This window comes from Mobula hypostoma, chromosome 30 (assembly GCF_963921235.1).
Source record: "Mobula hypostoma chromosome 30, sMobHyp1.1, whole genome shotgun sequence".
In the NCBI taxonomy this organism is placed as follows: domain Eukaryota; kingdom Metazoa; phylum Chordata; class Chondrichthyes; order Myliobatiformes; family Myliobatidae; genus Mobula; species Mobula hypostoma.
In genome coordinates this window covers 15,270,235-15,296,624 of record NC_086126.1, presented here as the reverse complement: position 1 = coordinate 15,296,624, position 26,390 = coordinate 15,270,235, and the positions used below count along the sequence as shown (strand labels likewise).

The window sequence follows — 26,390 nt, the reverse complement described above, 5'->3', positions numbered from 1 at the left end:
GAAATGTAAACTCTGTTTCATTCCATAAGTACTGCCCGACATGCTGAATATTTCCCGAACGTTCGGCAGTAACAATGATTTTGTTCTCTTGTACGGTTTACCGTGACCGGTTAAACCTCCCAACTGGCACACCTTCCAGTTAGTAGGTTAATTTGCCTTGGACGTTTCTCTTGCGATCGCGAGACCCCTGTTGGACATTGACAGTGGTAAGGTGTGGCAGGCCCCGTTTCCCTCGGCTGTAGCGAGGACCAGGCCCCAAGCCGCAGGCTTGCCTGCTGCTGCAGTCCAGGTGAGGAGGTGCCGGAGGCGGTGCAGCGTGGCGTCCCGCGCTTGGCTGGGTGCTGCCCTCCTGTGTTCGACCGGTGGAATGACAGCGTCTGCACACTGCCGGGAGACTATACCATCAATTTGCAGGACGTGTCGCTCAGGCTCTTGGACTATATTTGTGGCTTGTTTTTGGCATGACTATGTTTTGATTTTTGCTTACTATTTTGAATGTGCTGTGTGCGTTCTGATCCTTGGTGCCCAGGGGAAAACGTTTGGCTTTATGATAATTAAACTTGATTCGATTTGATTGGTGGAATTGAGCATACGGGACTACACCTGCGTTGTAACTTTAAATAAAATAAGATAAATATGCTACTGTAATGGAAAGCATCTGACCCGGATGCATCACGGCTTAGAGTGGCAACTGACCACAAGAAACTGCAGAGAGTTTGTGCTCACGTTTACGGAAAAACAGCCTCCCCTCCGGTCTACACCCCTCGCTGTCTCAGCTAAAGTTCAAAGTACATTTTATAAATTACACACCTTGAGATCTGTCTGCTTACGGGCAGCCACGAAGCAAGAAACCCAAAAGAACCCAATTAAGAAAAAAATAAAGACCAACCTCTCCCCCCCATTTCACAGAGAGAGGGGGAAAAAACACAAATCATGCAAGCAGTAAAAGCATTCGGAACAAAATTGAGTCCGCAGACGCAAAGCCCATAGCAGTCCCATAGCCTCGGTTCATCACACAGCGGGGCAAATCACCGCAGAACCCCGAGTAGCCAGCGCATGCTCACAGCAGCCCCACCCAGCAATCCCCCAATTTAATCTGAGCCGATTTACAATGGCCAGTTAACCCCCCAACTGCTATGCCTTTGGGTTAGTCAATTAATTGTCTTGAATGGTCCTCCTGCGATCGCGGGACCCCGTTGGGGAACGATGCCACAGGCCCGTCTCCTTGTTTGGCGCTGAGACAGGCGGCGTGGGAGCTGCGCAACCTCGGTTGCGGCGCGGACTCGGCCCCGAGCTGCGGGCTTGCCTGCTGCTGCGGTCCAGGTGAGGAGGTGCCGGAGGTGGTGCAGCGTGGCGTCCGTGCCCAGTTGGGTGGGGGGGGTGCCTGCCCTCTCCCATCGGTGTGGAGAGAGGACTGAACATCGCGGAGGATGGCCCGACCCTTTGCCTCCAGTCCCGACACCCTGATTTTGCAGTCTATCTGGGCCGGTGTTCAACTTGTCCAAGCCAGCATAATCAAAGACCCTTCTCCCTCCCCCCACGCCCATCGAACAGAAGACGACACAAAAAAGTCTGAAAGCCTGATTTGTACAGATGGCATTCTGCTTTATTTTAGTACCTTGAAGTGCCAATGGTCTGCCCAGATGATAAATTGGTTTACTATTGTCGTGTGTGCAGACGTGCAGTGAAAACCTTGTTCACACAGATCAATTCATTACAAGGGTGCGTTGAGTGGATCCAGAGAGCTGTGCTGGCTGGGGTTGGGGCCTTGATGAGGTCACTCATGCCAATCAGGTCAAAGTGGAGAGGTCAGACGAAGAGTGCCCCACCGGTCCTCCAGGTTCGGGGCTGACAACCCTGACTGGTCAGACAAAACTGTTACGGAAACAGCAATGAATCCATCTGAGTGTGACGGTATTCCTGAGCCTCCACCCGGGATTTGCAGGACTGACAGGAGTGAAAACCGGAAGAGTGCAGAGAAGGTTCACAAGGATGTCGCCGGGACTTGAGAAACTGAGTTACAGAGAAAGGTTGAATAGGTTAGGACTTTATGAAGGCACGCAGTCCTCTTTCATTGTCATTTAGTAATGCATGCATTAAGAAATGATACAATATTTCCTCCAGTGTGATATCACAAAACACAGGACAGACCAAGACTGAAAAAACTGACAAAACCACATAATTATAACATATAGTTACAACAGTGCAACAATACCATAACTTGATGAAGAAGTCCGTGAGCACAGTAAAAACTTCAAAGTTTCTCAAATGTCCCACATCTCACGCAGACGGGAGAAGGAAGAAAAACTCTCCCTGCCATGCCGACCACAGTCCGACTCTGAATCATCCGACAACTTCGAGCCCCCAATCAGCTCTCCGACACCGAGTACTGAGCACTATTTCTGTCCAAATAACTTGACCTCCTTCTCGGTCACCAAAAGCAGGCAAGGCCGGGGATTTTGAGGCCTAACCTCTGGAAGATTCACGACCGCACGGTAACCACAGCAGCGAACGGGCGTTTCAGAAATTTCTTCAGATGTTCCTCTGTGTTTTCACGTCCATTCTTCATGAAATCAGAATTGTCCACGGCCCCTATTTAAAAGAAACGATATCAATTTTCACCAGAGAACTGCGCACACGCGGCTATCTTCTCCTCCCGCCTTATTCCCTGGAGCGTAGAAGAATGAGGGGAGATTTGATAGAGGTATATAAAATTACGATGGGTATAGATAGAGTGAATGCAAGCAGGCTTTTTCCACTGAGGCAAGGGGAGAAAAAAAACAGAGGACATGGGTTAAGGGTGAGGGGGGAAAAGTTTAAAGGGAACATTAGGGGGGGCTTCTTCACACAGAGAGTGGTGGGAGTATGGAATGAGCTGCCAGACGAGGTGGTAAATGCGGGTTCTTTTTTAACATTTAAGAATAAATTGGACAGATACATGGATGGGAGGTGTATGGAGGGATATGGTCCGTGTGCAGGTCAGTGGGACTAGGCAGAAGAATGGTTCAGCACAGCCAAGAAGGGCCAAAAGGCCTGTTTCTGTGCTGTAATGTTCTATAAAACTGAGAGGAAGCTGCAGGCACGATGAAGGAAGCCCTGAACACTGCCAGAGATGGAGGACGTTTATCATTGCCCGAAACGCCAGCGGCTTAGCAAGCATTAAATATGTACCTATCCCACCCTAATGCCTCTGCCTTCATCACCTTTCCTGCGCTCTTGGGCAGGACCAAGCTGTGAGAAGGCCCACGTTTACCCTGGCGATAAACTTGAGCAGCAGGGCACAAGCAAGGGAGCGCGTAAAGGCTGTATTGGCCGCGGAGAGCGAGGGATCTCCGAACGTCGCAAATCGCGACCCACCGCAGGGCGAGCCAGCATGTACCCCAAAACTGTTCAGCGGCGTCGGGAGCGAGATGCCCCCACGGGAGACAATACGTATCACCAGCACCACCTCCCGTCCAGGGCATAATGTCAACACGGGAGGAGCTCATCGATGTGGCTCAGTTCTGGTCGCCTCACTACAGGAAGGACGTGGAAACCATAGAAAGGGTGCAGAGGAGATTTACAAGGATGTTGCCTGGATTGGGGAGCATGCCTTATCAGAATAGGTTGAATGAACTTGCCTTTTCTTCTTGGAGCGACGGAGGATGAGAGGTGACCTGATAGAGGTGTATAAGATGATGAGAGACATTGATCGTGTGGTTAGTCAGAGTCTTTTCCCCAGGGCTGAAATGGCTAGCAGGAGAGGGCACAGTTTTAAGGTGCTTGGAAGTAGGTACAGAGGAGATGTCAGGGGTAAGTTTTTTACTCAGAGAGTGGTGAGTGCGTGGAATGGGCTGCCGGCAACGGTGGTGAAGGTGGATATGATAGGGTCTTTTAAGAGACTCCTGAACAGGTATATGGAGCTCAGAAAAATAGAGGCTATGGGTAACCCTAGGTAATGTCTAAGGTAGGGACATGTTCGGCACAGTTTTGTGGGCCGAAGGGCCTGTATTGTGCTGTAGGTTTTCTATGTTTCCTATGTTTTTTGTATAATATCACAAAGGTTCCCACCCACCCTGCCTGGGGACAGTCTGTCCCACTCCCAGCAGGGGAGGAGGCTACACACCCTCCACGCCAGGACCACCAGACCCAAAAACATTTACTCTTCCCCCCCACACGCGAGTCATCAGGCTGATCATCCAACCACACACCCCCACCCCACAACCACTACACACACGTCACCCAGAGTCGGTTTACGTCGATACAGTCAGTCCGTGCACAGAACAGGTACTTGTACATTGTGTTTTATCGGATTGCTTTCATATCTATATTTATTGTGTTTTTTCTACCCAAGCTCAAAGTAAATTTATTATCAAAGTAGATTGCCCACCTAAATGAAAATGCACTTTGAAGCAAAACAAGGCAAAGCAACAACAGAGAAGAGCGTTACAGACACAGAGGAAGTGTGCATCGCTGGATAATAAGGACCAAAGCAGGGATGTAATGTTGAGGCTGTATAAAACCCTGGTGAGGCCTCACTTGGAGTACTGTGAGCAGGTTTGGGCCCCGTATCTTAAACGATGTGCTGAAACTGGAGAGGGTTCGAAGGAGGTTCACAAAAATGATTCCAGGACTGAATGGCTTGTCATATGAGGAGCGTCTGAGGGCTCTGGGCCTGTGCTCACTGGAATTCAGAAGAATGAGGGGTGACCTATTGAATGGTGAAAGGCCTTGATAGAGAGGATATGGAGAGGATGCTTCCTATGGTGGGAGAGCCTAAGACCAGGAACACAGCCTCGGTACAGAGGGGCGTCCATTCGGAACGGAAATGAGGAGGAATTTCTTTAGCCAGAGAGTGGTGAATCTGTGGAATTTGTTGCCACAGGCGGCTGTGGAGGCCAAATCTTTATGTATATTTAAGGCAGATGTTGATAGATTCGTGATTGGTCAGAGCATGAGGGATACAGGGGAGGGGGGAGGCAATTGGGGCTGAGAGGGGAAATTGGATCCGCCATGATGAAATAGCAGAGCAGACTCGATGGGCCAAATGGCCTAATTCTGCTCCTAGATCTTATGGTCTTATAATGAGGCAGATTCTGAGATTAAGGGTCCGCCCTATCATGCTAAGGAACTGTTTGACAGACTTATAACAGAGGGGTAGGTGATATCCTTGAGGTGATTTCAGACTTTTGTATCTTCTGCCCGATGGAAGGGGGGAGAGAGGGAATGTCAGGGGTAAGTGAGGTCTTTGATCTTCATCATCATTACGTGCCGAGTGGTATGACATCATCATGTTGCGCCGTGTCCTCTGACGTGGGTGATCCTGGTCCCATGACCATGATTGTTCTTGGCATTTTTTTCTACAGAAGAAGTTTGCCTTTGTGTCCTTCTGGGCAGTGACTTCACAAGATGGGTGACTCCCCACCCCCCCAGCCATTATCAATACTCTTCAGAGGCTGTCCGCCTGTCATCAGTGGTCGCATAACCAGGACTTGTGATCTGCACCAGCTGCTCCTACGGGTTCACGTGACCCTGATTGAGGGCCGAAGTAGGTGCTACACATTGCCCAAGGGTGATCTGCAGGCTAGCGGAGGGAAGGAGCACCTCACACCTCCTCTGGTAGAGATGTGTCTCCACCCCGCCTTCCTACACTGGTTGTTTTACCGAGGCCATGAGAAATTCAGTCAGATTCACGGAGAGGAGGCTGGTTTCAGTGATGAGCTGTGGCCCGAGGACCAGCCTCTCCTCTGCGGAGTCTGTCTACACTTCTCGCAAACATCAACCAGCAGGAAACTTTTCACTGCACCTGGGTACCTCCATAACAAAATTGTTAGGACATTTTTCCATGGGGAATACTGCAAACCAAGAGCAATGCACACAAAATGCTGGAGGAACTCAGCAGGTCAGGCAGCACAGACGGAGATGAATAGGCAGTCGACATTTCGGGCTGAGACCCTTCATCAGGGACCGAGAAGGGGGAAGCTGCCAGGATAAATAGGTGGAGGGGGTGGGATGGAGGCTAGCTGGAAAGTGAGAGGTGGAGCCAGGCGCTGGAGAGGAGGGGATCTGATAGGAGAGGAGAGTAGACCAGAGGAGAGAGGGAAGGAGGAGGGGACAGGCAGGTGAGAAGATATTTTCAAAGAGAAGTATTTCATTAATCGTTACAGGAAGTTTGCATGATGGACGCTAACTTTTAGAGGTACCACTCCTTGAAGATGTTCTGGATACTACGGAGGCGGGTGCCCATGATGGAGCTAAGTTTACAACTCTCTGCAGCTTGTTTCGATCCTGTGCAGTAGCTCCTCACCAAATCCACAACCACAACCCGCCCCCCCCGCCCCAGATAGTGATGCAGCCAGTCAGAATGCTCTCTACAAACATTTACTGCAGTTTTATGCAGATATAAGCTGTATATTACAGTTCTTTTAATTCATAGTTTACTTTTCTAATTTATTACGTATTGCTGTCGCAAAGACAACAAACTTCAGGACACACGCCGCTGCTGTTAAACCTGATTTCTGGTAACTCTGTGCCTGCAGGTCTGTTACACACAAAACACACACACACTCACAAACACTCACACAAACACACACACTCATACACACACACACTCACACAAACACACACTCATACACACACACTCATAGACACACAGAAACACACACTCACACACACACAGAAACACACACACTCACACACACAAAAACAAACAAAACTACAAAGGGAGGGCGGGAGCAACCTCCACTTCCGCCCCGCGGCGCTTCCGCTTCCGGTTCGCCTGGCGATGGTGACGGTGACGGAGTAATGGAGGCGGCCGGTGATCGGTGGCCGGAGCCGGAGCAGAATCCGCCGGCATCGGCTGCTGCGGTCGGTGAGTGGACGGGCTGCGGGGCCGGGCGGCGGGCAGCTGGAGGCGGGGGGCCGGGTGGAGCCGAAATTGACGGGCGCCGAGGCCTTCGGAGCCCGGGGAAGCGGTGACGGAGCCGGGCCCGGGGCGGGGGATGGGGGAGGGGGCGTGTCTCGGGAGGGGGAGGGGCGGCCGTCCCGCTGCAGACCCTCTGGGTACAGCCAGGGTGGGGGTGTGTGTACAGTCAGACCAACCTGTGTGAGGGAGTTGTATCTCCTCCCCCTGGGTCCCCTCCCTCCCTCCCTCCTTCCTTCCTCCCTCCCTCCCTCCTTCCTTCCCTCCCTCCCTCCTTCCTTTCCTCCCTCCCTCCTTCCTTCCTCCCTCCTTCCTTCCTCAACTCCCTCCCTCCCTCCCTCCCTCCCTCCCTCCCTCCCTCCCTCCCCCTCAACTCCCTCCCTCCCTCCCTCCCCCTCAACTCCCTCCCTCCCTCCCTCCCTCCCCCTCCTCTCCCTCCCTCCCTCCCTCCCCCTCAACTCCCTCCCTCCCTCCCCCTCAACTCCCTCCCTCCCTCCCTCCCTCCCCCCTCAACTCCCTCCCTCCCTCCTCAACTCCCTCCCTCCCTCCCTCCCCCCTCAACTCCCTCCCTCCCTCCCTCCCCCCTCAACTCCCTCCCTCCCTCCCTCCCCCCTCAACTCCCTCCCTCCCTCCCTCCCTCCCTCCCTCCCTCCCCATCTCCCTCCCTCCCTCCCTCCCCATCTCCCTCCCTCCCTCCCTCCCCATCTCCCTCCCTCCCTCCCTCCCTCCCTCCCTCCCTCCCCCCCTCCCCATCTCCCTCCCTCCCCCCCTCCCCATCTCCCTCCCTCCCTCCCTCCCTCCCTCCCCATCTCCCTCCCTCCCTCCCTCCCTCCCTCACTCCCTCCCTCCCTCCCTCCCTCCCTCCCTCCCCCCCATCTCCCTCCCTCCCTCCCTCCCCCCCATCTCCCTCCCTCCCTCCCCCCCCCATCTCCCTCCCTCCCTCCCCCCCCCATCTCCCTCCCTCCCTCCCCCCCCCATCTCCCTCCCTCCCTCCCTCCCCCCATCTCCCTCCCTCCCTCCCCCCATCTCCCTCCCTCCCCCCCATCTCCCTCCCTCCCTCCCTCCCCCCCATCTCCCTCCCTCCCTCCCCATCTCCCTCCCTCCCTCCCCCCATCTCCCTCCCTCCCTCCCTCCCCCCCATCTCCCTCCCTCCCTCCCTCCCCCCATCTCCCTCCCTCCCTCCCTCCCCCCATCTCCCTCCCTCCCTCCCTCCCCCCATCTCCCTCCCTCCCTCCCTCCCCCATCTCCCTCCCTCCCTCCCCCCATCTCCCTCCCTCCCTGCCCCCATCTCCCTCCCTATCTCCCCCCTCCCCCCATCTCCCTCCCTCCCCCCATCTCCCTCCCTCCCTCCCCCCATCTCCCTCCCTCCCTCCCCCCATCTCCCTCCCTCCCTCCCCCCCATCTCCCTCCCTCCCTCCCCCCCATCTCCCTCCCTCCCTCCCCCCCATCTCCCTCCCTCCCTCCCCCCATCTCCCTCCCTCCCTCCCCCCCATCTCCCTCCCTCCCTCCCCCCATCTCCCTCCCTCCCTCCCTCCCCCCATCTCCCTCCCTCCCTCCCCCCCATCTCCCTCCCTCCCTCCCCCCATCTCCCTCCCTCCCTCCCCCCATCTCCCTCCCTCCCTCCCCCCATCTCCCTCCCTCCCTCCCCCCATCTCCCTCCCTCCCTCCCCCCCATCTCCCTCCCTCCCTCCCCCCATCTCCCTCCCTCCCTCCCCCCCATCTCCCTCCCTCCCTCCCCCCCATCTCCCTCCCTCCCCCCCACCTCCCTCCCTCCCTCCCCCCCACCTCCCTCCCTCCCCCCCATCTCCCTCCCTCCCTCCCCCCATCTCCCTCCCTCCCTCCCCCCATCTCCCTCCCTCCCTCCCCCCCATCTCCCTCCCCCCTCCCCCCCATCTCCCTCCCTCCCTCCCCCCTCCCCCCATCTCCCTCCCTCCCTCCCCCCCTCCCCATCTCCCTCCCTCCCTCCCCCCATCTCCCTCCCTCCCTCCCCCCATCTCCCTCCCTCCCTCCCCCCATCTCCCTCCCTCCCTCCCCCCATCTCCCTCCCTCCCTCCCCCCATCTCCCTCCCTCCCTCCCCCATCTCCCTCCCTCCCTCCCCCCATCTCCCTCCCTCCCTCCCCCCCATCTCCCTCCCTCCCTCCCTCCCTCCCCCATCTCCCTCCCTCCCTCCCCCCCATCTCCCTCCCTCCCTCCCCCCATCCCCTCCCCCCTCCCCCCTCCCCCCCCATCTCCCTCCCCCCCCCCCCCATCTCCCTCCCCCCCATCTCCCTCCCTCCCTCCCCCCATCTCCCTCCCTCCCTCCCTCCCTCCCTCCCCCCATCTCCCTCCCTCCCTCCCCCCCATCTCCCTCCCTCCCTCCCTCCCCCCATCTCCCTCCCTCCCATCTCCCTCCCTCCCTCCCTCCCCCCCCCATCTCCCTCCCTCCCTCCCCCCCTCCCTCCCTCCCTCCCCCCCATCTCCCTCCCTCCCTCCCCCCATCTCCCTCCCTCCCTCCCCCCATCTCCCTCCCTCCCTCCCCCCATCTCACTCCCTCCCTCCCCCCCCATCTCACTCCCTCCCTCCCCCCCATCTCCGTCCCTCCCTCCCCCCCATCTCCCTCCCTCCCTCCCCCCCATCTCCCTCCCTCCCTCCCCCCATCTCCCTCCCTCCCTCCCCCCATCTCCCTCCCTCCCTCCCCCCCATCTCCCTCCCTCCCTCCCCCCATCTCCCTCCCTCCCTCCCTCCCCCCCATCTCCCTCCCTCCCTCCCCCCCATCTCCCTCCCTCCCTCCCCCCATCTCCCTCCCTCCCCCCCCCATCTCCCTCCCTCCCTCCCCCCCATCTCCCTCCCTCCCTCCCCCCCATCTCCCTCCCTCCCATCTCCCTCCCTCCCTCCCCCCATCTCCCTCCCTCCCTCCCTCCACCATCTCCCTCCCTCCCCCATCTCCCTCCCTCCCCCCCATCTCCCTCCCTCCCTCCCCCCCATCTCCCTCCCTCCCTCCCCCCATCTCCCTCCCTCCCTCCCCCATCTCCCTCCCTCCCTCACTCCCCCCCATCTCCCTCCCCCCCATCTCCCTCCCTCCCTATCTCCCTCCCTCCCCCCATCCCCCCCTCCCTCCCTCCCTCCCTCCCTCCCTCCCTCCCCCCCTCCCCCCTCCCTCCCACCTCCCCCCTCCCTCCCCCCCTCCCCCCTCCCTCCCGCTCCCCCCTCCCCCTCCCCCTCCCCCTCCCCATCTCCCTCCCTCCCTCCCTCCCTCCCCCCTCCCCCCTCCCTCCCTCCCCCCTCCCCCCTCCCTCCCTCCCTCCCTCCCTCCCCCCTCCCCCTCCCTCCCTCCCCCCTCCCCCCCTCCCTCCCTCCCTCCCTCCCTCCCTATCTCCCTCCCTCCCTCCCTCCCTATCTCCCTCCTTCCCTCCCTCCCTATCTCCCTCCTTCCCTCCCTATCTCCCTCCTTCCCTCCCTATCTCCCTCCTTCCCTCCCTCCCCATCTCCCTCCCTCCCTCCCTCCCCCCCATCTCCCTCCCTCCCTCCCTCCCCCCATCTCCCTCCCTCCCTCCCCCCATCTCCCTCCCTCCCATCTCCCTCCCTCCCTCCCCCCATCTCCCTCCCTCCCTCCCTCCCTCCCCATCTCCCTCCCTCCCTCCCTCCCTCCCCATCTCCCTCCCTCCCTCCCTCCCTCCCTCCCTCCCCATCTCCCTCCCTCCCTCCCTCCCTCCCTCCCCATCTCCCTCCCTCCCTCCCTCCCTCCCTCCCTCCCCATCTCCCTCCCTCCCCATCTCCCTCCCTCCCTCCCTCCCTCCCCACCTCCCTCCCTCCCTCCCCATCTCCCTCCCTCCCTCCCTCCCCATCTCCCTCCCTCCCTCCCTCCCTCCCCATCTCCCTCCCTCCCTCCCTCCCTCCCTCCCCATCTCCCTCCCTCCCTCCCTCCCCATCTCCCTCCCTCCCTCCCCATCTCCCTCCCTCCCTCCCTCCCCATCTCCCTCCCTCCCTCCCTCCCCATCTCCCTCCCTCCCTCCCTCCCCATCTCCCTCCCTCCCTCCCCATCTCCCTCCCTCCCTCCCCATCTCCCTCCCTCCCCCCTCCCTCCCTCCCTCCCTCCCTCCCTCCCTCCCCATCTCCCTCCCTCTCTCCCTCCCTCCCTCCCCATCTCCCTCCCTCCCTCCCTCCCTCCCTCCCATCTCCCTCCCTCCCTCCCTCCCTCCCTCCCCATCTCCCCCCCTATCTCCCTCCCTCCCTCCCTCCCCATCTCCCTCCCTCCCTCCCTCCCCATCTCCCCCCTATCTCCCTCCCTCCCTCCCTCCCTCCCCATCTCCCTCCCTCCCTCCCTCCCCATCTCCCTCCCTCCCTCCCTCCCTCCCCATCTCCCTCCCTCCCTCCCTCCACATCTCCCTCCACATCTCCCTCCCTCCCTCCCTCCCCATCTCCCTCCCTCCCTCCCTCCCCATCTATCTCCCCATCTCCCTCCCCCCCATCTCCCTCCCTCCCCATCTCCCCATCTCCCTCCCTCCCCATCTCCCTCCCTCCCTCCCTCCCCATCTCCCTCCCTCCCTCCCTCCCCCCCCATCTCCCTCCCTCCCTCCCTCCCTCCCCATCTCCCTCCCTTCCTCCCTCCCTCCCTCCCTCCCTCACTCCCCATCTCCCTCCCTTCCTCCCTCCCCATCTCCCTCCCTCCCTCCCTCCCTCCCCATCTCCCTCCCTCCCTCCCTCCCCATCTCGCTCCCTCCCCATCTCCCTCCCTCCCTCCCTCCCCATCTCCCTCCCTCCCTCCCTCCCTCCCTCCCCATCTCCCTCCCTCCCTCCCTCCCCATCTATCTCCCCATCTCCCTCCCCCCCATCTCCCTCCCTCCCCATCTCCCCATCTCCCTCCCTCCCCATCTCCCTCCCTCCCTCCCCATCTCCCTCCCTCCCTCCCTCCCTCCCTCCCTCCCCATCTCCCTCCCTCCCTCCCTCCCCATCTCCCTCCCTCCCTCCCTCCCCATCTCCCTCCCTCCCTCCCTCCCTCCCCATCTCCCTCCCTCCCTCCCTCCCCATCTCCCTCCCTCCCTATCTCCCCATCTCCCTCCCTCCCTATCTCCCCATCTCCCTCCCTCCCTATCTCCCTCCCTCCCTCCCCCCATCTCCCTCCCACCCCATCTCCCTCCCCCCTCCCCTCCCTCCCCATCTCCCTCCCTCCCTCCTCCCTCCCCATCTCCCTCCCTCCCTCCCTCCCTCCCCATCTCCCTCCCTCCCTCCCCATCTCCCTCCTTCCCTCCCTCCCCATCTCCCTCCCTCCCTCCCTCCCCATCTCCCTCCCTCCCTCCCTCCCCATCTCCCTCCCTCCCTCCCTCCCCATCTCCCTCCCTCCCCATCTCCCTCCCTCCCTATCTCCCTCCCTCCCTCCCTCCCCATCTCCCTCCCTCCCCATCTCCCTCCCTATCTCCCTCCCTCCCTCCCTCCCTATCTCCCTCCCTCCCTCCCTCCCCATCTCCCTCCCTCCCCATCTCCCTCTCTATCTCCCTCCCTCCCTCCCTCCCTATCTCCCTCCCTCCGCATCTCCCTCCCTCCCCATCTCCCTCCCTCCCTCCCTCCCTCCCTCTCTCCCTCCCCATCTCCCTCCCTCCCCATCTCCCTCCCTCCCTCCCTCCCCATCTCCCTCCCTCCCTCCCTCCCTCCCCATCTCCCTCCCTCCCTCCCCATCTCCATCCCCTCCCCTCTCCCTCCCTCCCCATCTCCCTCCCTCCCTCCCTCCCTCTCTCCCTCCCCATCTCCCTCCCTCCCTCCCTCCCCATCTCCCTCCCTCCCTCCCTCCCCATCTCCCTCCCTCCCTCCCTCCCTCCCCATCTCCCTCCCTCCCTCCCTCCCCATCTCCCTCCCTCCCTCCCTCCCCATCTCCCTCCCTCCCTCCCTCCCTCCCCATCTCCCTCCCTCCCTCCCTCCCTCCCCATCTCCCTCCCTCCCTCCCTCCCTCCCTCCCTCCCCATCTCCCTCCCTCCCTCCCTCCCCATCTCCCTCCCTCCCTCCCTCCCCATCTCCCTCCCTCCTTCCCTCCCCATCTCCCTCCCTCCCTCCTTCCCTCCCCATCTCCCTCCCTTCCTCCCTCCCCATCTCCCTCCCTTCCTCCATCCCTCCCCATCTCCCTCCCTCCCTCCCTCCCCATCTCCCTCCCTCCCTCCCTCCCTCCCTCCCCATCTATCTCCCTCCCTCCCTCCCTCCCCATCTCCCTCCCTCCCTCCCTCCCCCCATCTCCCCATCTCCCCCCCCATCTCCCTCCCTCCCCATCTCCCTCCCTCCCTCCCTCCCTCCCTCCCCATCTCCCTCCCTCCCTCCCCATCTCCCTCCCTCCCTCCCTCCCCATCTCCCTCCCTCCCTCCCTCCCCATCTCCCTCCCTCCCTCCCTCCCCATCTCCCTCCCTCCCTCCCTCCCTCCCCATCTCCCTCCCTCCCTCCCCATCTCCCTCCCTCCCCATCTCCCCATCTCCCTCCCTCCCTATCTCCCTCCCTCCCTCCCTCCCTCCCCATCTCCCTCCCTCCCCCCTCCCTCCCCATCTCCCTCCCTCCCCCCTCCCTCCCCCCCATCTCCCTCCCTCCCTCCCTCCCCATCTCCCTCCCTCCCTCCCTCCCCATCTCCCTCCCCATCTCCCTCCCTCCCCCCTCCCTCCCCATCTCCCTCCCTCCCTCCCTCCCCATCTCCCTCCCTCCATCTCCCCCTCCCCATCTCCCTCCCTCCCTCCCTCCCTCCCCATCTCCCTCCCTCCCTCCCTCCCCATCTCCCTCCCTCCCTCCCTCCCTCCCCATCTCCCTCCCTCCCCCCCTCCCTCCCCATCTCCCTCCCTCCCTCCCTCCCCATCTCCCTCCCTCCCTCCCTCCCCATCTCCCTCCCTCCCTCCCTCCCCATCTCCCTCCGTCCCTCCCTCCCTCCCCATCTCGCTCCCTCCCCATCTCCCTCCCTCCCTCCCTCCCCATCTCCCTCCCTCCCTCCCTCCCTCCCCATCTCCCTCCCTCCCTCTCTCCCTCCCCATCTCCCTCCCTCCCTCCCTCCCCATCTATCTCCCCATCTCCCTCCCCCCATCTCCCTCCCTCCCCATCTCCCCATCTCCCTCCCTCCCCATCTCCCTCCCTCCCTCCCTCCCCATCTCCCTCCCTCCCTCCCTCCCTCCCTCCCCATCTCCCTCCCTCCCTCCCTCCCCATCTCCCTCCCTCCCCATCTCCCTCCCTCCCTCCCTCCCTCTCTCCCTCCCCCTCTCCCTCCCCATCTCCCTCCCTCCCCATCTCCCTCCCTCCCTCCCTCTCTCCCTCCCTCCCTCCCTCCCTCTCTCCCTCCCCATCTCCCTCCCTCCCCATCTCCCTCCCCATCTCCCTCCCTCCCTCCCTCCCCATCTCCCTCCCTCCCTCCCTCCCCATCTCCCTCCCTCCCTCCCTCCCTCCCCATCTCCCTCCCTCCCTCCCTCCCTCCCCATCTCCCTCCCTCCCTCCCTCCCTCTCTCCCTCCCCATCTCCCTCCCTCCCTCCCTCCCCATCTCCCTCCCTCCCTCCCTCCCCATCTCCCTCCCTCCCTCCCTCCCCATCTCCCTCCCTCCCTCCCTCCCTCCCTCCCCATCTCCCTCCCTCCCTCCCTCCCTCCCCATCTCCCTCCCTCCCTCCCTCCCTCCCTCCCTCCCCATCTCCCTCCCTCCCTCCCTCCCCATCTCCCTCCCTCCCTCCCTCCCCATCTCCCTCCCTCCCTCCCTCCCCATCTCCCTCCCTTCCTCCCTCCCTCCCCATCTCCCTCCCTCCCTCCCTCCCCATCTCCCTCCCTCCCTCCCTCCCTCCCTCCCCATCTCCCTCCCTCCCTCCCTCCCTCCCCATCTCCCTCCCTCCCTCCCTCCCCATCTCCCTCCCTCCCCATCTCCCTCCCTCTCTCCCTCCCCATCTCCCTCCCTCCCTCCCTCCCCATCTCCCTCCCTCCCTCCCTCCCCATCTCCCTCCCTCCCTCCCTCCCTCCCCATCTCCCTCCCTCCCTCCCTCCCTCCCCATCTCCCTCCCTCCCTCCCTCCCTCCCCATCTCCCTCCCTCCCTCCCTCCCCATCTCCCTCCCTCCCCATCTCCCTCCCTCCCTCCCTCCCCATCTCCCTCCCTTCCTCCCTCCCTCCCCATCTCCCTCCCTCCCTCCCTCCCCATCTCCCTCCCTCCCTCCCTCCCTCCCTCCCCATCTCCCTCCCTCCCTCCCTCCCTCCCCATCTCCCTCCCTCCCTCCCTCCCCATCTCCCTCCCTCCCTCCCTCCCCCCATCTCCCCATCTCCCCCCCATCTCCCTCCCTCCCCATCTCCCCATCTCCCTCCCTCCCTCCCTCCCTCCCTCCCCATCTCCCTCCCTCCCTCCCCATCTCCCTCCCTCCCTCCCTCCCTCCCTCCCTCCCCATCTCCCTCCCTCCCTCCCTCCCTCCCCATCTCCCTCCCTCCCTCCCTCCCCATCTCCCTCCCTCCCTCCCTCCCCATCTCCCTCCCTCCCTATCTCCCTCCCTCCCTCCCTCCCTCCCCATCTCCCTCCCTCCCTCCCTCCCCATCTCCCTCCCTCCCCCCCTCCCTCCCCATCTCCCTCCCTCCCCCCTCCCTCCCCATGTCCCTCTCTCCCTCCCTCCCCATCTCCCTCCCTCCCTCCCTCCCCATCTCCCTCCCTCCCTCCCTCCCCATCTCCCTCCCTCCCTCCCTCCCCATCTCCCTCCCTCCCCATCTCCCTCCCCATCTCCCTCCCTCCCCCCCTCCCTCCCCCCTCCCTCCCCATCTCCCTCCCCATCTCCCTCCCTCCCTCCCTCCCCATCTCCCTCCCTCCATCTCCCCCTCCCCATCTCCCTCCCTCCCTCCCTCCCTCCCCATCTCCCTCCCTCCCTCCCTCCCTCCCTCCCCATCTCCCTCCCTCCCTCCCTCCCTCCCCCTCCCTCCCCATCTCCCTCCCTCCCCCCTCCCTCCCCATCTCCCTCCCTCCCCCCTCCCTCCCCATCTCCCCCCCTCCCTCCCCATCTCCCTCCCTCCCTCCCTCCCTCCCCATCTCCCTCCCTCCCTCCCTCCCCATCTCCCTCCCTCCCTCCCTCCCCATCTCCCTCCCTCCCTCCCTCCCTCCCCATCTCCCTCCCTCCCTCCCTCCCTCCCCATCTCCCTCCCTCCCTCCCTCCCCATCTCCCTCCCCATTTCCCTCCCTCCCTCCCCATTTCCCTCCCTCCCTCTCCATCTCCCTCCCTCCCCATCTCCCTCCCTCCCTCCCTCCCCATCTCCCTCCCTCCCTCCCTCCCCATCTCCCTCCCTCCCTCCCTCCCTCCCTCCCTCCCTCCCCATCTCCCTCCCTCCCTCCCTCCCTCCCCCCTCCCTCCCCATCTCCCTCCCTCCCCCCCTCCCTCCCCATCTCCCTCCCTCCCCCCTCCCTCCCCATCTCCCTCCCTCCCCCCCTCCCTCCCCATCTCCCTCCCTCCCTCCCTCCCTCCCTCCCTCCCTCCCCATCTCCCTCCCTCCCTCCCTCCCCATCTCCCTCCCTCCCTCCCTCCCCATCTCCCTCCCTCCCCATCTCCCTCCCTCCCTCCCTCCCTCCCCATCTCCCTCCCTCCCTCCCTCCCCATCTCCCTCCCCATTTCCCTCCCTCCCTCCCCATTTCCCTCCCTCCCTCTCCATCTCCCTCCCTCCCCATCTCCCTCCCTCCCTCCCTCCCCATCTCCCTCCCTCCCTCCCTCCCCATCTCCCTCCCTCCCTCCCTCCCCATCTCTCTCCCTCCATCCCTCCCTCCCTCCCCATCTCCCTCCCTCCCTCTCTCCCTCCCTCCCTCCCTCCCCATCTCCCTCCCTCCCTCCCTCCCTCCCCATCTCCCTCCCTCCCTCCCTCCCTCCCCATCTCCCTCCCTCCCTCCCTCCCTCCCCATCTCCCTCCCTCCCTCCCTCCCTCCCCATCTCCCTCCCTCCCTCCCTCCCTCCCTCCCCATCTCCCTCCCTCCCTCCCTCCCCATCTCCCTCCCTCCCTCCCTCCCCATCTCCCTCCCTCCCTCCCTCCCCCCATCTCCCTCCCTCCCTCCCTCCCCCCATCTCCCTCCCTCCCTCCCTCCCCCCATCTCCCTCCCTCCCTCCCTCCCCCCCATCTCCCTCCCTCCCTCCCTCCCCCCCATCTCCCTCCCTCCCTCCCTCCCTCTCCCCATCTCCCTCCCTCCCTCCCTCCCTCCCCACCTCCCTCCCTCCCCCCCACCTCCCTCCCTCCCTCCCTCTCCATCTCCCTCCCTCCCCAACTCCCTCCCTCCCCATCTCCCTCCCTCCCTCTCCCTCTCCCTCCGTCCCTCCCTCTCCCTCCCTCCCTCCCTCTCCCTCTCCCTCCCTCTCCCTCTCCCTCCCCCTCCCTCCCTCCATCTCCCTCCCTCCCTCCATCTCGCTCTCCCTCTCTCCCTCCCGCCCCATCTCCCTCCCCCCCATCTCCCTCCCTCCCCCCCATCTCCCTCCCTCCCTCCCCCCCATCTCCCTCCCTCCCTCCCCCCCATCTCCCTCCCTCCCTCCCTCCCCCCCATCTCCCTCCCTCCCTCCCTCCCCCCCATCTCCCTCCCTCCCTCCCTCCCCCCCATCTCCCTCCCTCCTTCCCCCCATCTCCCTCCCTCCCTCCCCCCATCTCCCTCCCTCCCTCCCCCCATCTCCCTCCCTCCCTCCACCATCTCCCTCCCTCCCCCCTCATCTCCCTCCCTCCCTCCCCCCCATCTCCCTCCCTCCCTCCCCCCCATCTCCCTCCCTCCCTCCCTCCCCCCCATCTCCCTCCCTCCCTCCCCCCATCTCCCTCCCTCCCTCCCCCCATCTCCCTCCCTCCCTCACTCCCCCCCATCTCCCTCCCTCCCTATCTCCCTCCCTCCCCCCCTCCCCCCATCCCCCCCCTCCCTCCCTCCCTCCCTCCCTCCCTCCCCCCTCCCCCTCCCTCCCACCTCCCCCCCTCCCTCCCCCCTCCCCCCTCCCTCCCTCCCTCCCTCCCCCTCCCCCCTCCCCCCTCCCCCTCCCCCTCCCCCTCCCCATCTCCCTCCCTCCCTCCCTCCCTCCCCCTCCCCCCTCCCTCCCTCCCCCCTCCCCCTCCCTCCCTCCACCCCTCCCCCTCCCTCCCTCCCTCCCTCCCCCCTCCCTCCCTCCCTCCCCCCTCCCCCTCCCTCCCTCCTCCCTCCCCCTCCCTCCCTCCCCCCCTCCCCATCTCCCTCCCTCCCCCCCTCCCCATCTCCCTCCCTCCCTCCCTCCCTCCCTCCCTATCTCCCTCCCTCCCTCCCTCCCTATCTCCCTCCTTCCCTCCCTATCTCCCTCCTTCCCTCCCTCCCCATCTCCCTCCCTCCCTCCCTCCCCCCCATCTCCCTCCCTCCCTCCCTCCCCCCATCTCCCTCCCTCCCTCCCCCCATCTCCCTCCCTCCCATCTCCCTCCCTCCCTCCCCCCATCTCCCTCCCTCCCTCCCCATCTCCCTCCCTCCCTCCCTCCCTCCCCATCTCCCTCCCTCCCTCCCTCCCTCCCCATCTCCCTCCCTCCCTCCCTCCCTCCCCATCTCCCTCCCTCCCTCCCTCCCTCCCTCCCCATCTCCCTCCCTCCCTCCCTCCCTCCCCACCTCCCTCCCTCCCTCCCCATCTCCCACCCTCCCTCCCTCCCCATCTCCCTCCCTCCCTCCCTCCCTCCCTCCCTCCCTCCCTCCCTCCCTCCCCATCTCCCTCCCTCCCTCCCTCCCTCCCCATCTCCCTCCCTCCCTCCCTCCCCATCTCCCTCCCTCCCTCCCTCCCCATCTCCCTCCCTCCCCATCTCCCTCCCTCCCTCCCCATCTCCCTCCCTCCCTCCCTCCCTCCCTCCCCATCTCCCTCCCTCCCCATCTCCCTCCCTCTCTCCCTCCCTCCCTCCCCATCTCCCTCCCTCCCTCCCTCCCTCCCTCCCCATCTCCCTCCCTCCCTCCCTCCCTCCCATCTCCCTCCCTCCCTCCCTCCCTCCCTCCCCATCTCCCTCCCTCCCTCCCTCCCTCCCATCTCCCTCCCTCCCTCCCTCCCTCCCTCCCCATCTCCCCCCCTATCTCCCTCCCTCCCTCCCTCCCTCCCTCCCCATCTCCCTCCCTCCCTCCCTCCCCATCTCCCCCCCTCCCTCCCATCTCCGTCCCTCTCTCCCTCCCTCCCTCCCTCCCTCCCTCCCTCCCCATCTCCCTCCCTCCCTCCCTCCCTCCCCATCTCCCTCCCTATCTCCCTCCCTCCCTCCCCATCTCCCTCCCTCCCTCCCTCCCTCCCCATCTCCCTCCCTCCCTCCCTCCCTATCTCCCTCCCTCCCTCCCTCCCTCCCCATCTCCCTCCCTCCCTCCCTCCCTCCCCATCTCCCTCCCTCCCTCCCTCCCTCCCCATCTCCCTCCCTCCCTCCCTCCCTCCCCATCTCCCTCCCTCCCCCCCTCCCTCCCTCCCCATCTCCCTCCCTCCCTCCCTCCCCATCTATCTCCCCATCTCCCTCCCCCCATCTCCCTCCCTCCCATCTCCCTCCCTCCCCATCTCCCTCCCTCCCTACCCATCTCCCTCCCTCCCTCCCTCCCCATCTCCCTCCTCCCTCCCTCCCTATCTCCCTCCCTCCCTCCCTCCCTCCCTATCTCCCTCCCTCCCTCCCTCCCCATCTCCCTCCCTCCCTCCCTCCCCATCTCCCTCCCTCCCTCCCTCCCTCCCCATCTCCCTCCCTCCCTCCCTCCCCATCTCCCTCCCTCCCTCCCTCCCCATCTCCCTCCCTCCCTCCCTCCCTCCCCATCTCCCTCCCTCCCTCCCCATCTCCCTCCCTCCCTCCCTCCCCATCTCCCTCCCTCCCTCCCTCCCTCCCCATCTCCCTCCCTCCCTCCCTCCCTCCCCATCTATCTCCCCATCTCCCTCCCCCCCATCTCCCTCCCTCCCCATCTCCCTCCCTCCCCATCTCCCCATCTCCCTCCCTCCCTCCCTCCCCATCTCCCTCCCTCCCTCCCTCCCTCCCTCCCTCCCCATCTCCCTCCCTCCCTCCCTCCCTATCTCACTCCCTCCCTCCCTATCTCCCTCCCTCCCCATCTCCCTCCCTCCCTCCCTCCCCATCTCCCTCCCTCCCCATCTCCCTCCCTCCCTCCCTCCCCATCTCCCTCCCTCCCCATCTCCCTCCCTCCCTCCCTCCCCATCTCCCTCCCTCCCCATCTCCCTCCCTCCCTCCCTCCCCATCTCCCTCCCTCCCTCCCTCCCTCCCCATCTCCCTCCCTCCCTCCCTCCCCATCTCCCTCCCTCCCTATCTCCCCATCTCCCTCCCTCCCTATCTCCCCATCTCCCTCCCTCCCTATCTCCCCATCTCCCTCCCTCCCTATCTCCCTCCCTCCCTCCACCATCTCCCTCCCTCCCTCCCTCCCCATCTCCCTCCCCCCTCCCCTCCCTCCCCATCTCCCTCCCTCCCCCCTCCCTCCCCATCTCCCTCCCTCCCCCCTCCCTCCCCATCTCCCTCCCTCCCCCTCCCTCCCCATCTCCCTCCCTCCCTCCCTCCCTCCCCATCTCCCTCCCTCCCTCCCTCCCTCCCTCCCCATCTCCCTCCCTCCCTCCCTCCCTCCCTCCCCATCTCCCTCCCTCCCTCCCTCCCCATCTCCCTCCCTCCCTCCCTCCCTCCGCATCTCCCCCCCTATCTCCCTCCCTCCCTCCCTCCCTCCCTCCCCATCTCCCTCCCTCCCTCCCTCCCCATCTCCCTCCCTCCCTCCCTCCCTCCCCATCTCCCTCCCTATCTCCCTCCCTCCCTCCCTATCTCCCTCCCTCCCTCCCTCCCTCCCTCCCCATCTCCCTCCCTCCCTCCCTCCCTCCCCATCTCCCTCCCTCCCTCCCCATCTCCCTCCCTCCCTCCCTCCCCATCTATCTCCCCATCTCCCTCCCCCCCATCTCCCTCCCTCCCCATCTCCCCATCTCCCTCCCTCCCCATCTCCCTCCCTCCCTCCCTCCCCATCTCCCTCCCTCCCTCCCTCCTTATTTCCCTCCCTCCCTCCCTCCCTATCTCCCTCCCTCCCTCCCTCCCTCCCCATCTCCCTCCCTCCCTCCCTCCCCATCTCCCTCCCTCCCTCCCCATCTCCCTCCCTCCCTCACTCCCTCCCCATCTCCCTCCCTCCCTCCCCATCTCCCTCCCTCCCTCCATCCCCATCTCCCTCCCTCCCTCCCTCCCTCCCCATCTCCCTCCCTCCCTCCCTCCCCATCTCCCTCCCTCCCTCCCTCCCTCCCTCCCCATCTCCCTCCCTCCCTCCCTCCCTCCCCATCTCCCTCCCTCCCTCCCTCCCTCCCCATCTCCCTCCCTCCCTCCGTCCCCATCTCCCTCCCTCCCTCCCCATCTCCCTCCCTCCCTCCCTCCCTCCCTCCCCATCTCCCTCCCTCCCTCCCTCCCTCCCCATCTCCCTCCCTCCCTCCCTCCCTCCCTCCCCATCTCCCTCCCTCCCTCCCTCCCCATCTCCCTCCCTCCCTATCTCCCCATCTCCCTCCCTCCCTATCTCCCCATCTCCCTCCCTCCCTCCACCATCTCCCTCCCTCCCTCCCTCCCTCCCCATCTCCCTCCCCCCTCCCCTCCCTCCCCATCTCCCTCCCTCCCCCTCCCTCCCCATCTCCCTCCCTCCCTCCCTCCCCATCTCCCTCCCTCCCTCCCTCCCTCCCCATCTCCCTCCCTCCCTCCCTCCCTCCCTCCCCCCCTCCCCATCTCCCTCCCTCCCTCCCCATCTCCCTCCCTCCCTCCCTCCCTCCCTCCCCATCTCCCTCCCTCCCTCCCTCCCTCCCCATCTCCCTCCCTCCCTCCCTCCCCATCTCCCTCCCTCCCTCCCTCCCCATCTCCCTCCCTCCCTCCCTCCCCATCTCCCTCCCTCCCCCCTCCCTCCCCATCTCCCTCCCTCCCCCCCTCCCTCCCTCCCTCCCCCCTCCCTCCCCATCTCCCTCCCTCCCCCCTCCCTCCCCATCTCCCTCCCTCCCCCCTCCCTCCCCATCTCCCTCTCTCCCCCTCCCTCCCCATCTCCCTCCCTCCCTCCCTCCCTCCCCATCTCCCTCCCTCCCTCCCTCCCCATCTCCCTCCCTCCCTCCCTCCCTCCCCATCTCCCTCCCTCCCCCCTCCCCTTCTCCCTCCCTCCCTCCTCCCTCCCCATCTCCCTACCTCCCTCCCTCCCCATCTCCCTCCCTCCCTCCCTCCCCATCTCCCTCCCTCCCTCCCTCCCTCCCCATCTCCCTCCCCATCTCCCTCCCTCCCTCCCTCCCTCCCTCCCCATCTCCCTCCCTCCCTCCCTCGCCATCTCCCTCCCTCCCTCCCTCCCTCCCCATCTCCCTCCCTCCCTCCCCATCTCCCTCCTTCCCTCCCTCCCCATCTCCCTCCCTCCCTCCCTCCCCATCTCCCTCCCTCCATCCCTCCCCATCTCCCTCCCTCCCCATCTCCCTCCCTCCCTCCCTCCCTATCTCCCTCCCTCCCTCCCTATCTCCCTCCCTCCCCATCTCCCTCCCTCCCTCCCTCCCTCCCTCCCCATCTCCCTCCCTCCCTATCTCCCTCCCTCCCTCCCTCCGCATCTCCCTCCCTCCCCATCTCCCTCCCTCCCTCCCTCCCCATCTCCCTCCCTCCCTCCCTCCCTCCCCATCTCCCTCCCTCCCCATCTCCCTCCCTCCCTCCCTCCCCATCTCCCTCCCTCCCTCCCTCCCCATCTCCCTCCCTCCCTCCCTCCCTCCCCATCTCCCTCCCTCCCTCCCTCCCCATCTCCCTCCCTCCCTCCCTCCCTCGCCATCTCCCTCCCTCCCTCCCTCCCTCGCCATCTCCCTCCCTCCCTCCCCATCTCCCTCCTTCCCTCCCTCCCCATCTCCCTCCCTCCCTCCCTCCCCATCTCCCTCCCTCCATCCCTCCCCATCTCCCTCCCTCCCCATCTCCCTCCCTCCCTCCCTCCCTATCTCCCTCCCTCCCTCCCTATCTCCCTCCCTCCCCATCTCCCTCCCTCCCTCCCTCCCTCCCTCCCCATCTCCCTCCCTCCCTATCTCCCTCCCTCCCTCCCTCCGCATCTCCCTCCCTCCCCATCTCCCTCCCTCCCTCCCTCCCCATCTCCCTCCCTCCCTCCCTCCCTCCCCATCTCCCTCCCTCCCTCCCTCCCCATCTCCCTCCCTCCCTCCCTCCCCATCTCCCTCCCTCCCTCCCTCCCTCCCCATCTCCCTCCCTCCCTCCCTCCCCATCTCCCTCCCTCCCTCCCTCCCCCCCTCTCCCTCCCCATCTCCCTCCCTCCCTCCCTCCCCCCCTCTCCCTCCCCCCATCTCCCTCCCTCCCTCCCTCCCCCCCATCTCCCTCCCTCCCCCCCTCCCCATCTCCCTCCCTCCCCCCCTCCCCATCTCCCTCCCTCCCCCCTCCCCATCTCCCTCCCTCCCCCCTCCCCATCTCCCTCCCTCCCTCCCTCCCTATCTCCCTCCTTCCCTCCCTATCTCCCTCCTTCCCTCCCTCCCCATCTCCCTCCCTCCCTCCCTCCCCCCATCTCCCTCCCCCCCATCTCCCTCCCTCCCTCCCTCCCCCCCATCTCCCTCCCTCCCTCCCCCCCATCTCCCTCCCTCCCATCTCCCTCCCTCCCTCCCCCCATCTCCCTCCCTCCCTCCCTCCCTCCCTCCCCATCTCCCTCCCTCCCTCCCTCCCTCCCTCCCCATCTCCCTCCCTCCCTCCCTCCCCATCTCCCTCCCTCCCCACCTCCCTCCCTCCCTCCCCATCTCCCTCCCTCCCTCCCTCCCCATCTCCCTCCCTCCCTCCCTCCCTCCCCATCTCCCTCCCTCCCTCCCTCCCTCCCCATCTCCCTCCCTCCCTCCCTCCCTCCCTCCCTCCCTCCCTCCCCATCTCCCTCCCTCCCTCCCTCCCCATCTCCCTCCCTCCCTCCCTCCCCATCTCCCTCCCTCCCTCCCTCCCCATCTCCCTCCCTCCCTCCCTCCCCATCTCCCTCCCTCCCTCTCTCCCTCCCTCCCTCCCCATCCCCCTCCCTCCCTCCCTCCCTCCCTCCCCCCTCCCTCCCTCCCTCCCCATCTCCCTCCCTCCCTCCCTCCCTCCCTCCCCATCTCCCTCCCTCTCTCCCTCCCTCCCTCCCCATCTCCCTCCCTCCCTCCCTCCCTCCCTCCCATCTCCCTCCCTCCCTCCCTCCCTCCCTCCCCATCTCCCCCCCTATCTCCCTCCCTCCCTCCCTCCCCATCTCCCTCCCTCCCTCCCTCCCCATCTCCCCCCCTATCTCCCTCCCTCCCTCCCTCCCTCCCTCCCCATCTCCCTCCCTCCCTCCCTCCCCATCTCCCTCCCTCCCTCCCTCCCTCCCCATCTCCCTCCCTCCCTCCCTCCACATCTCCCTCCCTCCCTCCCTCCCTCCCTCCCCATCTCCCTCCCTCCCTCCCTCCCCATCTATCTCCCCATCTCCCTCCCCCCCATCTCCCTCCCTCCCCATCTCCCCATCTCCCTCCCTCCCCATCTCCCTCCCTCCCTCCCTCCCCATCTCCCTCCCTCCCTCCCTCCCCATCTCCCTCCCTCCCTCCCTCCCTATCTCCCTCCCTCCCTCCCTCCCTCCCCATCTCCCTCCCTCCCTCCCTCCCCATCTCCCTCCCTCCCTCCCTCCCCATCTCGCTCCCTCCCCATCTCCCTCCCTCCCTCCCTCCCCATCTCCCTCCCTCCCTCCCTCCCTCCCCATCTCCCTCCCTCCCTCCCTCCCTCCCCATCTCCCTCCCTCCCTCCCTCCCCATCTATCTCCCCATCTCCCTCCCCCCCATCTCCCTCCCTCCCCATCTCCCCATCTCCCTCCCTCCCCATCTCCCTCCCTCCCTCCCTCCCTCCCTCCCCATCTCCCTCCCTCCCTCCCTCCCTATCTCCCTCCCTCCCTCCCTCCCTCCCCATCTCCCTCCCTCCCTCCCTCCCCATCTCCCTCCCTCCCTCCCTCCCCATCTCCCTCCCTCCCTCCCTCCCCATCTCCCTCCCTCCCTCCCTCCCCATCTATCTCCCCATCTCCCTCCCCCCCATCTCCCTCCCTCCCCATCTCCCCATCTCCCTCCCTCCCCATCTCCCTCCCTCCCTCCCTCCCTCCCCATCTCCCTCCCTCCCTCCCTCCCTCCCTCCCCATCTCCCTCCCTCCCTCCCTCCCTATCTCCCTCCCTCCCTCCCTCCCTCCCTCCCCATCTCCCACCCTCCCTCCCTCCCCATCTCCCTCCCTCCCTCCCTCCCCATCTCCCTCCCTCCCTCCCTCCCTCCCCATCTCCCTCCCTCCCTATCTCCCCATCTCCCTCCCTCCCTATCTCCCCATCTCCCTCACTCCCTATCTCCCTCCCTCCCTCCCCCCATCTCCCTCCCTCCCCATCTCCCTCCCCCCTCCCCTCCCTCCCCATCTCCCTCCCTCCCTCCTCCCTCCCCATCTCCCTCCCTCCCTCCCTCCCTCCCTCCCCATCTTCCTCCCTCCCTCCTTCCCTCCCTCCCCATCTCCCTCCCTCCCTCCCTCCCCATCTCCCTCCCTCCCTCCCTCCCCATCTCCCTCCCTCCCCATCTCCCTCCCTCCCTCCCTCCCTATCTCCCTCCCTCCCTCCCTCCCTATCTCCCTCCCTCCCCCCTCCCTATCTCCCTCCCTCCCCATCTCCCTCCCTATCTCCCTCCCTCCCTCCCTCCCTATCTCCCTCCCTCCGCATCTCCCTCCCTCCCCATCTCCCTCCCTCCCTCCCTCCCCATCTCCCTCCCTCCCTCCCTCCCTCTCTCCCTCCCCATCTCCCTCCCTCCCCATCTCCCTCCCTCCCTCCCTCCCCATCTCCCTCCCTCCCTCCCTCCCCATCTCCCTCCCTCCCTCCCTCCCTCCCCATCTCCCTCCCTCCCTCCCTCCCCATCTCCCTCCCTCCCTCCCTCCCTCCCCATCTCCCTCCCTCCCTCCCTCCCTCCCCATCTCCCTCCCTCCCTCCCTCCCCATCTCCCTCCCTCCCTCCCTCCCTCCCCATCTCCCTCCCTCCCTCCCTCCCCATCTCCCTCCCTCCCTCCCTCCCTCCCCATCTCCCTCCCTCCCTCCCTCCCTCCCTCCCCATCTCCCTCCCTCCCTCCCTCCCCATCTCCCTCCCTCCCTCCCTCCCTCCCCATCTCCCTCCCTCCCTCCCTCCCCATCTCCCTCCCTCCCTCCCTCCCCCATCTCCCTCCCTCCCTCCCTCCCCCCATCTCCCCATCTCCCCCCCCCATCTCCCTCCCTCCCCATCTCCCCATCTCCCTCCCTCCCTCCCTCCCTCCCTCCCCATCTCCCTCCCTCCCTCCCTCCCTCCCTCCCCATCTCCCTCCCTCCCTCCCTCCCTCCCCATCTCCCTCCCTCCCTCCCTCCCCCCATCTCCCCATCTCCCCCCCCATCTCCCTCCCTCCCCATCTCCCCATCTCCCTCCCTCCCTCCCTCCCTCCCTCCCCATCTCCCTCCCTCCCTCCCTCCCTCCCTCCCCATCTCCCTCCCTCCCTCCCTCCCTCCCCATCTCCCTCCCTCCCTCCCTCCCCATCTCCCACCCTCCCTCCCTCCCTCCCCATCTCCCTCCCTCCCTCCCTCCCCATCTCCCTCCCTCCCTCCCTCCCCATCTCCCTCCCTCCCTATCTC

The 26,390-nt window shown here is 65.6% G+C and overlaps 1 protein-coding gene across 1 annotated transcript in view; it reads left to right on the top strand.

Annotated features, from left to right (window-relative positions):
• Window positions 1–6,715: 6,715 nt before the first annotated feature.
• Window positions 6,716–26,390, top strand: part of LOC134339760 (pre-mRNA-processing factor 39-like) — an 81,807-nt gene continuing 62,132 nt past the window's right edge. Inside the window, exon 1 of the mRNA XM_063036525.1 lies at window positions 6,716–6,850. Coding sequence (XP_062892595.1) covers window positions 6,784–6,850 — 67 coding nt within the window. The 5' untranslated portion in view covers window positions 6,716–6,783. The remainder of the gene's footprint in view (window positions 6,851–26,390) is intronic.